General features: G+C 47.7%; 1 protein-coding gene across 2 annotated transcripts in view; it reads left to right on the top strand.

Moving 5' to 3' along the window:
• Gcn1 (GCN1, eIF2 alpha kinase activator homolog) overlaps window positions 1-11,754 on the top strand; it is a 75,088-nt gene that overhangs the window by 59,500 nt on the left and 3,834 nt on the right. For both annotated transcript variants that reach the window (XM_004636246.1, XM_023720903.1), the window contains 13 exons: window positions 690-807; window positions 913-1,128; window positions 2,241-2,405; window positions 3,839-4,000; window positions 4,401-4,493; window positions 4,773-4,916; window positions 5,013-5,282; window positions 5,706-5,819; window positions 6,226-6,456; window positions 8,050-8,243; window positions 8,370-8,484; window positions 10,636-10,732; window positions 11,154-11,302. In XM_004636246.1, coding sequence (XP_004636303.1) covers window positions 690-807; window positions 913-1,128; window positions 2,241-2,405; window positions 3,839-4,000; window positions 4,401-4,493; window positions 4,773-4,916; window positions 5,013-5,282; window positions 5,706-5,819; window positions 6,226-6,456; window positions 8,050-8,243; window positions 8,370-8,484; window positions 10,636-10,732; window positions 11,154-11,302 — 2,068 coding nt within the window. The remainder of the gene's footprint in view (window positions 1-689; window positions 808-912; window positions 1,129-2,240; window positions 2,406-3,838; window positions 4,001-4,400; window positions 4,494-4,772; window positions 4,917-5,012; window positions 5,283-5,705; window positions 5,820-6,225; window positions 6,457-8,049; window positions 8,244-8,369; window positions 8,485-10,635; window positions 10,733-11,153; window positions 11,303-11,754) is intronic.

Below are 11,754 nucleotides of genomic sequence, written 5' to 3'. Positions count from 1 at the left end.
GCTTTGCTAAGCTTGTTCTAAGTAGGTGCTTTAGACCACTGAGCCATCTCACCAGCCCTTAGCTCAGTTCTTTAAGTGGCTGTTTCAACGAAGCAGTTAGGCTCAGGTTGCTGTGGTTGGATCCCCACAACTCAAGCAAGCCAAACCTGTCCTGAAGGCATTTGGAGGGGAAAAAAAAAAAAAAAAATCCTTATTGCTGCCCTTGCTCTCTTCTTTTTGTTTTTCAATAGTGAAAATTGGAACCAGGACCTATGTGTTGTAGGCAAGTGCTCTAATACTGAGATACATCTCCAGCTTTTTTTTTTCTAGCCCTATATTCAAATTTTTGTTTTGAGACAAGGTCTTGATTAGTGGCCCTGGCTGGCCTTGAACTTGGGATCCTCCTGCCTCAGCCTCCAGAGTAGCTGGGATTACAGGCATGTGCCACCATGCCTAATTTCTTTTTATAACTTTTATTATGGAAATTTCACACATACTTTACAGATGTTTAAAATTTTCCTTTACCTTTTTTATTTTCTCCTCAGCATAGTGCTAGGGTTTGAATTCCTTGCCTTGCACTTGGGAGATTATCTCAACTCTTCCCATTCCAAATAATCACTGAGAATATTTGGAGTGCATTCCAGACTTTCTTCTGTGTAATATTGGGCTGTGTCCTGAGACTGTGCCTCTTTTCTTCATCTTCTTTGTAGGTTCAGCTCTGTTCAGCTCCTTGGAGACCTCCTGTTCCATATCTCAGGGGTCACTGGAAAGATGACCACAGAAACTGCTTCTGAAGATGACAACTTTGGGACTGCTCAATCCAACAAGGTGTGTGTCTGGCACTAGTTTCCTCCCTATGCTGATGGGAGGTACATCCTGATGCCCATGCTGTGTTCACCACCTGTGTTCTCTGTCCCCTTCTGTGGACTACAGGCAATCATCACTGCCCTCGGGGTTGATCGGCGGAACCGTGTATTGGCAGGGCTCTATATGGGCCGCTCAGATACTCAGCTGGTGGTGCGACAGGCATCCCTGCATGTCTGGAAGATTGTCGTTTCCAATACCCCTCGTACCTTGCGTGAGATCTTGCCTACTCTCTTTGGGCTGCTGCTGGGCTTCCTGGCTAGCACATGTGCAGACAAGAGAACAGTAAGTTTCCTGGGCTTTGTTCTGGCTCAAGAAGCCCAGTGCCTCCTTGCAGAGCCTAGACAGCTACAAAGGGGAAAGGGCTAATGGTCTCCTGTCTTAATAGAGTGGCACTTATTTGCTTAGTCATTCAGCAGATATTTACTGTGTGCCTCATGGGGGCCTAGTACCTGGGATATAATGGAGAAGAAAGGCAGTCTCATTCCCTATCCTGCTCATCTATAGTCTGGTCAAGCAGATGCACATTAAATGGATAATCACACAAACAGATGGCAGATACAACTATGGCAAGTGCAACATGCCCTTATGCATGCTTATGATATAGACATGTGGCCCAGTGAGGGGATGTCTGCTAACCAGATAAAGGGGTGGTAAGAAACTTCTGTGGAGGAACTAGTAATTTAGAAACAAGGCTGGGGTGTGTAAAGCCCCCATGGCAGGCAACATCAAGGCACATGAGAAGGCGTGCCATTGCAGCTGGGATAAAAAATCAGGAAAGAACAAGTATGGCATGAGAATGGGGACCGGTGGTGTTCAATAGTTGGGAGGAGATGCCCGTCTAGGCTTATGATCATTTCTGCTGGTGCTCTTTGGCCTACTTCTAGTCTCTGGCCTTGGCAAGCAAATTGTATATTTGGTACTAAAGAGAGTTTGCTTGAGGCCCCAAAGAGGAGCTAGATTTTTCTTTTTCTTCCTTAAAGCATTTGTTCCAGATTCAGCAACCCCTGAGCAAAAGCATATAAGTTTTGGATGAGCCAAGGAAATTGGCTCTGATCATGCAGCCCATGATGTAGTTCATGTTCATATATAAGGTACCACCTCTTGCTTGGAGCTGTATTATATGTGAAACGGAGGTAGTTTGCTTCTGTGGTATATTGTGAGCACACTGTAACTGCTTACAGTTGGGGGAAATTGAATGACTGATATAAAGCTTAGGAAGTTCCAGGCTCTTTATTCTGGTCTTCTGCTTTGGGTTATCAGGAGTTGATGTTCTTTTTTTTTTTTTGGTACCAGGGATTGAACTCGGGACCTTGAGCCTGCCAGGCAAGTGCTTATGTCACTGAGTTATCTCCCCAGCCCAGGAGCTGATGTTCTGATTTGATCTCTGCTGACAGATTGCAGCAAGGACCCTGGGAGACCTCGTCCGGAAGTTAGGGGAGAAAATCCTCCCTGAGATCATCCCCATCCTTGAAGAAGGCCTTAGGTCTCAGAAGAGTGATGAGAGACAGGGCGTGTGCATTGGGCTGAGTGAGATCATGAAGTCTACCAGCCGGGATGCTGTGAGTATCTTCATAGAGTCCTGCAGATGGTGTACCTGAAGGTATCTGCATCAAAGTTCAGGGGGCTGCCATAGAAGTCCTGCCCTCCAGGACACATCAGCCTTATTCTGGAGGGTGCTGTGGGCAGCAGATTACTGGCCAAGCCACATGTGGACTTGTTTCCTCCACAGCTTTCCTGTCAGTTTTGCAAGCTAAGAGTTAAGCAGTTTGAAGGATTCCTGAAGTAGCCTTTGGAAACTGGGGATGACTTTCTTATCATGCTTTAGGTTGCTGCAGATCAGTCTCTTTGGTGTTACTTTATCAATTAAATTGAAATATGTGTGCCTCTTTAGTGGGAAAGGTGGGTATGTGGAAGTACAAGTGCCAGAGGGTGACAGGGAGCAGGAGGGGTATAGACTCATTCTTAGGAGAGGAGTAGGGAAGTGTTTGAGTACATAGTGGATGGAAATGTATTGTCTGTAGCAGTAATTCTGTTTCCATAGTAGCAACATAAAGGATTTGGAGTACTTTGTTTCTAAGGATTGTCCTTATTTCTAAGGTCACTGATCCTTGAAACACTTCTTACAAGTAGACTGAGAATGCTATCAAGTTAGATAGTATGTAAGTAAGTAGATGGCGTTAGAAATGTAAGCAGGTAGCCAGTTGCTCAGTGTGAAGAACCTAGTCTGATTTACTAGATGCCTTATATTCATCATTCATTCACTTATTTTTATCTCCATTTGGCAGAGAATAGAAAGAAATTTCATCACTAAAAACTTGTGAGTAATTGAGTAGTTACTGAGTCCTCAGAAGCTGAGTCATCGTGCCCACAAGTCCTATGGTTCAGTGGTTGTGTTGGCATAGCAGGCAGCCAGCCAGTGAACTTTGTTGTGGTGAAATTGGTTGTCCAGGGGACAAGAACCATCACTGGGTTGTTAGACACTTCATAGAGTGGGAGGTATTTGGTTTGAAGCTTGAAGAAGGACGGGGAATTTCCTAAGAGAATGGGCAAATGAAGGAGTCCAGGGAGAAGAGGGTCAGCTCTTGCAGGCCCTGCTGTGGAAGGAGTTAGGAGTTCTTATAGAAGACAAGAAGTGTCTAGGGAACTCTATAGGACAGTGGAAAACTTTGCCATTAAGTCTTTGTGAGTGATTCATGGGGGGGGGGGGTTATAATGGATCTTCTCTGTTTTTTGTACTTCAGTATTTTCACAACAGAGTTAGTTTAAGCAAAAAGTCCTATGGAGGGCCAGAGATAGCTCAGTGGTATAAGTGCCTCAGTGACAAGTGCAAGGTCCTGGGTTCAGTCCCCGGTACCAAAGGGGAAATGAAAAAAAGGCCTGTAGAGAGCCTTGCAGCTTGGCTGCATTGGAGTCCTTGGCCTGTGACCTCTTCTTTGCTCTTGCTCCCTTTGGGCTTTTCCCTGTTGGTACACCCTTGCTTGCACTGTTTTAGGTACTGTATTTCTCGGAATCCCTCGTGCCCACAGCAAGGAAGGCTTTGTGTGACCCATTGGAGGAGGTCCGAGAGGCGGCAGCCAAGACCTTTGAGCAGCTGCACTCCACCATTGGCCACCAGGCTCTGGAAGACATTCTCCCGTTTTTACTCAAGCAGCTGGTGAGTGGATCTGCTGCACACCTACTAACATGGCTTTTACTGTCTTGGTAGTGTCAGAATATGAGAAGTGACTTTGCCAAGGCAGTTGTCATGTGGGTTCTTTGGGGCAGTGAGGAAAGCTAGAGCAGATTTGGCTTGGGCCTCTCCTTAGATGGTAAGTATATGTGGATACAGTGAAATGCAAGAAGGCAGGCAGAGGGGCCAAGGAGATAGCTCAGTGAAATAAGAGCTTCCTTGGCAAGCGCAAGGGCCTGAGTTCAATCTCTGGTTCTGCAAAAATAAAAATAAATGAAAAAAAAAAGGCAGGCAGAGAAGGTGGTGTGCAGTGGCTGGCCGGTTCAGACAGCAGAGAAGTGGCAGGAGCCAGCTTCTTAGAGTTGTCTCCAATGTTCCTCTGCAGGATGACGAGGAGGTATCAGAATTCGCCTTGGATGGTCTGAAGCAAGTTATGGCCATTAAGAGTCGTGTGGTGCTGCCCTACCTCGTGCCCAAGGTAAATCCCAGCACATGGCAAATACTCTGGTTATAGAGCCCCATTGTTACTCCCAAGCCTGCTGTAAAGGCCAATTTGAAACACAGAGGTTGGGAGGGTGGTGGATACATTAAGCAGGACACTCTTCCCTTGTCCTCCAAGATATGCCTGAGTAGGCCCTCAGCTCTGAGCAGGCACACAATCTCTTTTGTTCACCCTTCTGTTCCCAGAATCCATTGCTGGGCCAGACTCTGAGAGGTGCAGTGTCCATCAAGTTGATCTTGTTCCTCATTCTTCCAGTTGACAACACCACCTGTCAATACACGAGTGCTGGCTTTCCTTTCGTCTGTGGCAGGTGACGCTTTGACCCGTCATCTTGGTGTGATCCTTCCTGCAGTGATGTTAGCTTTGAAGGAGAAGCTCGGGACTCCAGATGAGCAGCTGGTACTGTGGTCACGTTCACTCTGTCACTTTCCAACAATCATCCTGTCTTGCCTGTGAGGGTCAGTGCTCAGCATATATGTTCCTTGTGGTTTTCAGGAGATGGCCAATTGTCAGGCTGTGATCCTCTCAGTAGATGACGACACTGGGCACCGGATCATTATTGAGGATCTTTTGGAAGCCACTCGAAGCCCTGAGGTGGGCATGAGACAGGCTGCTGCCATCATCCTCAACATCTACTGCTCTCGTTCTAAGGCAGACTATACCAGCCACCTGCGGAGCCTGGTCTCAGGCCTGATCCGCCTCTTTAATGACTCTAGCCCCGTGGTTCTGGAAGAGAGCTGGGATGCCCTTAATGCCATCACCAAGGTGAGGGAACCACTAACTCCACAACCAGCTTATGACTGGAGAAATCCCATATATTTGTATCCTCTTCTTTTTGCTTTGCTTTGCTTTTTTCTCGTCTCTTCTCTCGCTTTGCTTGGCTTCGCTTCTCTTTGAGTTGGGGTCTTTCTGTGTCGCCCAGTCTGGTCTGGAACTCCTGGGCTCAGGTGATCCTCTTGCCTTAGCCTTCCTTGTGCTGAGACTACAGGCATGTGCCTGAAAATTCCAGCCATTTGTAAGAATAAATGGTAACGGAATCCTCCGTGTACCTGTCACTTAGCTTCAGTGTTGACTGTCCTTTGACCAATCTTGTTGATGCTATACCCACCCTTTCCCCTTGCTGTATTGTTTGAGGCAGTCTTGAAGGAAAGGCTGCACATTGTCACTGCTGTTTTTGGATTCTCACAGAAATTGGATGCTGGCAACCAGTTGGCACTGATTGAAGAACTACACAAAGAAATCCGGTTCATTGGCAATGAGAGCAAAGGCGAGCATGTTCCAGGCTTCTGCCTGCCAAAGAAGGTAAGCAGGGGTTGGTGGCCAGGGTGGTAGGGCACATGGCCTTCCAGTACCTTCAGTCCCAGCCCAGGTCCATAGTAGGCAGCTGCAACAGTGGCAGAGGGGTCTAACTTCAAGCTGTGCATGCTCTTTAGCATATCCCAAACAGCATGCTTCTGCCTTGGTGGCTAAATGGGGATAAGAGTATGTTTGCTTGGTTTAAGCCGTGGTGGTCACCTCAGCCAGAGCAAGTGGCTCACATAGGTAGTAGCTGTTATTTCTGTGTGCTTGGACCTGTTGGGAGCCTCATCCTAAGATTGAGCTTATCACTGTCTCCTGGGGCTGACAGGCTGTAGGAAGCACCTTGCATGGGAAACACATGGGCTCAGAGCCTTGGACCGTGGACTGTCAGCCCTGATTCTCTTTTTAGGGAGTAACTTCCATCCTTCCAGTGTTGAGGGAAGGAGTCCTCACTGGCAGCCCTGAGCAGAAGGAAGAAGCAGCCAAGGCTTTAGGCTTAGTGATCCGCCTGACCTCAGCTGATGCCCTGAGGCCCTCTGTGGTCAGCATCACCGGTCCTCTAATTCGCATCCTGGGTGATCGGTTCAGCTGGAATGTGAAGGCGGCTCTGCTCGAGACCCTGAGCCTCTTGCTGGCCAAGGTGAGCACCAATGATCTGCAGGGAACTGACATTGGCACAGGCATCCTGTGACGGCAGGGTGAAGCTTGATTATGGAGACACAGAATTGCAGAGGGAGTTGAGTCCTCAGACTCCAGGTACACTATGTATGGTTCAGTCCAAGTTCTTTTGATGGTTCTGGGTCCAAAAGGACCCTGGGAAAGTCATGTCACCTCTCTCTGAGCCCACTTGCTCACCTGTGAGATGGATAATGTTGCCTCCCTCCCAAGGGACTACCACATGAGGGGAGGAGGTGAAATGACATCAGGCGCAATGCCCAACACACTAAACACTCAATACAAAGAAATTGTTATTTTGAATAATCAACTGCTTTAAAGGAAAAAACACAGAACTGTGGAAATACAAAGAAATAGTTGTTTAAAATTATTTTGGGCTGGACATGGTAGTATACTCCTATAATCCAAGCACTTGGGAGGTTGAGGCAGGAGGATCATTGTGAATTCAAGGCCACTCTGGGCTACCTAGTGAGTTCAAGGCTAGCCTGAACTATATAATGAGACGCTGTCTTGAAAGAAAAGAATAAAGGAAGAAAGGCAGGCTAGGTATACAGCTCAGTGGTACAGTGCCTGCCTATTCCCAGCATTCTGAGAGGCTGAGACAAGTAGATACCAAATTTTAACCCAGCCCAGGCAACATAGTAGCTTTGCAAGAGACCCTGATTCAAAATAAAAAAAGGGGTGATGATGTAGCTCTGTGGAAAGGCCCTTGGTTCCCTTAATATGTGGGGGGATGTTACGTTTACTACATTTTAATATTGTTCTTTGGTGTTAGCTCTGAGAGACACAGAGGCATTATTACAGAACCCCTTTCTTTGTGGGGCTTTTCCCTCACCCAGAAGTCAGATGTCACCCTAAGGCTAGAAGTTTCTCCTCATATTTACCAGTTTTCCCTATGGCATGTCATATCACAGGGCACCCTACATGTCCACCCAAGTCCAGTATTTCCAGACTGCCATTGGTATTAGACTCTGCAGACAGCTACTGAGTCTCCTACTTAATAAGAAGTATAATTTACTCCTCATTTCATCTGTCTTGTATAAAAAGTGTACCTGTTTTCTGTATATGGCCAGGGATGCAGCGGGATTTGTAATGAGCGAGCATGTGGGGAAGACCCCTGAAGTCATCCATTCTGGAGACTCTGCTCTATGGTGCTTGCTGTAACACATATAGTACATTTCCTCATCTTGTGTGAAATGTGTTTCAGCATTGCTGACCGCTGCCTGCTCACCCCACTTTTTTACTTGAGTCACAGGAGTCTTTGAGTTGCTTGTCCTGGTCTGCTGTGCTGCACTAAGCTAGGTCTCATGGCCAAGACCACTGTAACACAGCTCTCTCTGATTGGCTGCTGCAGTGACTATTCTCCTTGTCCCAGTTCAGGGAAGGATTCTGAAAACATGAGGAGGCTGAGCAGAGCCTTTCTGTACTTGGCTCTTCTATCTTATGGGATATCTGTTCCTAACCTGTGTGAGAGGTGGTTTATGGTGAATTGCTTTCATGTCTTTAATACACGATGGCCTCTACAACTGTAATTTTCAGATGTGGGCTTCTCCCTCAGGTTGGGATTGCGCTGAAGCCCTTCCTGCCTCAGCTGCAGACTACCTTCACCAAAGCCCTGCAGGACACCAACCGGGGTGTGCGTCTGAAGGCTGCTGATGCATTGGGGAAGCTCATTTCCATCCATATCAAGGTGGATCCTCTCTTCACAGAGCTGCTCAATGGAATCCGGGTCATGGAGGACCCTGGTGTAAGGTGAGGTGCTGCTACATGTGTGCTGCTGCCACAAGGAGGCCAGGCAGCTGCTCCAGGCTGCCCTTGTGCAGGTGGGAAGGCAGTGGTGGGGACGAGCCGAGGGCTAAGTCAGTGTTGGTTCTGTAGGGACACCATGCTGCAGGCCCTGAGGTTTGTGATTCAGGGAGCAGGTGCCAAAGTGGATGCCGTCATTCGGAAAAATATCGTCTCACTCTTGCTGAGCATGCTGGGGCATGATGAGGTATGGCTGGGGGGGTTACCTGAGCTGTGGGGGTTCCACTGGTTTGCCATCTCCCTTGGTCAGTTTTTCTGTATGTTTAAGTTGGTACAACTGGCAGCAGGTCAAGAGTAATCATTTCTGGTACTTGTATCACTCCACAGTTTACTGAACATTTGCATGAGGGAGTCAAGCAGCTAATCTTGATAATTTTAATTTTGTGTTTTTTGTTTTGGTCTTGGGGATCAAACTGAGGGCCACATGCATGCGTCATGTGTGCTTACCACCAAGCTTTGTGATTCAGTTTTATAGATAAGGCAAGGTAAAGTCCCAAAGTGCTCACCAGTTTGCACTGTGATCTTAATTCATTCTCTCTTACTGCCCTTCATTTCCTCCTTCGTGAAAATGAAAAGGTTCATAGATTGGTCCACAAAGCATTAATAAGAAAAGCTTAAGGGCTATGCCCTTAGGTGAATAAGCCCTTGTGGTCACAACCTCAAGAAATTGATCATCTGGTGGGCTAAACCTCTAGTGTATTTCTGAGTGGGAGGTCCTAGCATGGTTTTGTGTTTATGTGTTGGGGGGTGTGAGTCTTTTTTTTTTTTTTAATTATTTATTTTTATTTATTACATTTATTTATTGTGTGTGTGTGTGGCCAGCTCAGCCCACCGGGGCGGGCTGGCTGGCACGTGGTGCTGGGGGATCGAACCGCGGTCCCTGTGCTTTGCCAAGCTTGTTTCAAGTAGGTGCTTTAGACCACTGAGCCATCTCTCCAGCCCCGTGTGAGTCTTATCTCAGGCCACACTCAATCAAGTTGTAGAGTTAAACCAGAATCTGGTCCCTGGGATTCCTGGTTTGGTTCAATTCTATTCACCCTGTCCTGAGTACCCCTTATCTGCCCAGGCTTCCCAGCAGAGAGCAGGTCAGTGGGAGGAGGGAAGGGGAGTCTACAGATGAGGGTTTTTCTCTTTTTCGTTTCACAGATGGCCCTCTGTTGTGCTGGCCTAATTTACATGGGTAGCCCTAATCTTAGGAGACTTAATCTTAGGAGACTGGGTCTTTGGGTTTGTGTGGTTTTACACTTCATTGTGCGCACACACCTGGGGCCATTGATGCTGCTGTGTTTTTCACATTCTGTGGGTCTGGGTCTGGTCCTCAAGCCACTCCTCTCTACTCACAGTCTCTGGTGTCTCTGTGGGTATAGATGGGAGGGTCTACCCTTTTTTGGTCACAGTCTATCACGGTTTTCATAGGTTTGTGAACAATGCAAGCAAAAGCTAGTTTTAAAATTTGCATTTTACCACAGCACATTTGAGAGAGTGTCAGAGCCAACTTTTTAGCCTTGCTTGGAACTTTGCCTTCCACTTGAAGTTCAGAGGCCCAAACTGCTGGCGGATCAGAGTGCCAGCCTGGCATTAACTTTCCCACAGATTTCTGGTTGGTTTGGAGAGACACGTCAGATTGGTACTTATTAGTAACAGAACACATAACTAAAAATCCCTGTCCCCCTGCCCTCACCCCCCCAATATTCCAGGGTGAACAGCAAGGAGTGGTCTATATACCTGGCCTTGATTTTGATGGAAAATACTTGCCTTTCCCCATCTTCCTTGGGTTGAGTATGGGCTTTAGTTTGACTCCTAGGACAAATGCAAATTATATAGGGCACTGACACAGTAGAGATAGCAGGGAGTCATTCTGGACATAAGGTGGGGGGAAAGGAGCTCAGAATGGCTATGTCCAGCTGGCTTCCCAGGTGGCCGTGGGCAGGTGAGTTTCTTCTTTGTGTCAGGATCTTTCCCAGCTGTGGCCCTTCTGTCTGACAAGGTTGTTGATAGTAACTGAGATGTAAATGTAAAGCATTCAGATTTCCTGAGAAGAAAGGTGCTATGTAAATACAGTTATTATTGCTATTGTGATGATGATTACCATATGCATGCACACTGGAGTTTTCTATAATTAAGTGCTGGGTGTGTAATTTTTAACTCCCCATCAAGTGGCAGGCACAGTGAGTGACAGTCCCAATGTGGTACTGGGAACACAAGCGCCTGGAGTGAGGACAGGGCTAATACAGTCTGCTCTCTGCTCTCCCTCCCTGGCTCCCCATTGCTTCTTGCCCTTATTGTACAGGCTCATGGTATTGGCTGCACCCTGTCACTCCCCTTTTTGCTCTGTCAGGACAACACTCGGATATCCTCTGCTGGGTGCCTCGGGGAGCTCTGTGCCTTTTTGACGGAAGAGGAGCTTAGTACTGTCCTTCAGCAGTACTTGCTGGGTAGGTCCTTTACATGGTGGGGTGTTCCCTTCAGAGACTTGGGCCCCTCAGCTCTGGGGTAGAGGCCCTGGGCACCTGTTCCCCTTTTCCCTTCTGAAGACCTTATAGCACCTTGACTACTATTTCTTTGAGAATTCAGCTGCTGAAACATTGGAGTTTCCAGTGGTCCTGTGCCCTTGAGTGTCTCGGCCCCGAGAACATACAAGGTCACAATTTGGGAGTGGTTTGTGAGACCTCTTTATCACACAGGGGAACTTCTGCTGTGAAAAGCAATGAGGTTGTGTACAGTGTGGTCTGGGGTTACCATTGTGTCCCAAGTCCTCAGGTCGGCACCCTGGACTTGTGGGGAATGACAGCTATGATGTCATGGGTGAAGGTATGCTGTAAAGTGCAGATTAACCCTGCCTGTGTCCTTTACCAGCGGATGTGTCTGGCATTGATTGGATGGTTCGCCATGGCCGGAGCCTGGCACTCTCTGTAGCTGTGAATGTGACTCCCTGCAGACTCTGTACAGGCAGATACAGCACTGACGTTCAGGACATGATCCTCAGCAATGCTGTGGCAGACAGGGTAAGGCTCTCACAGCTGGGCTTATCCTCTCCTCCCCTAGTTAGAACTTTACAGCCATTGCCTTGCTGACCAAGTATATGGGGACCTCTCTAGCTGGGTGCTCAGAGGCCAAGATTCTAGTTTTATCTTGGTTAGTAACTTGCTGTGGGACCAGTACTTGATCCCTTTATTTGGTAAGGGTCTTGCTACACAGCTCGGACTCATAGTGATTCTGCTGTCTCAGTCTCCCCAGCACTGGGATTACAGGCATGCACCCACCACGCCTGGTTTCAGTGGCCAGCACAGTGCACCCGGGGTTCTGGGGCCAGCACAGCATGCAGTACTGGGGATTGAACCCGGGTCCTTGTGCTTGCCAGGCAGGTGCTTAGACCACTAACCTATCTTCTCCAGCCCTCCAGTTTCATCATTTAAACAATGAAGGTTTTGGTTGGAAGATGTAGCTGTCCCCTCTT

The sequence above is a fragment of the Octodon degus genome, unplaced genomic scaffold, assembly GCF_000260255.1.
Source record: "Octodon degus isolate 3935 unplaced genomic scaffold, OctDeg1.0 scaffold00079, whole genome shotgun sequence".
NCBI lineage: Eukaryota > Metazoa > Chordata > Mammalia > Rodentia > Octodontidae > Octodon > Octodon degus.
The sequence above is the reverse complement of the archived record's forward strand: the minus strand, read 5'-3'. Positions and strand labels throughout refer to the sequence as shown.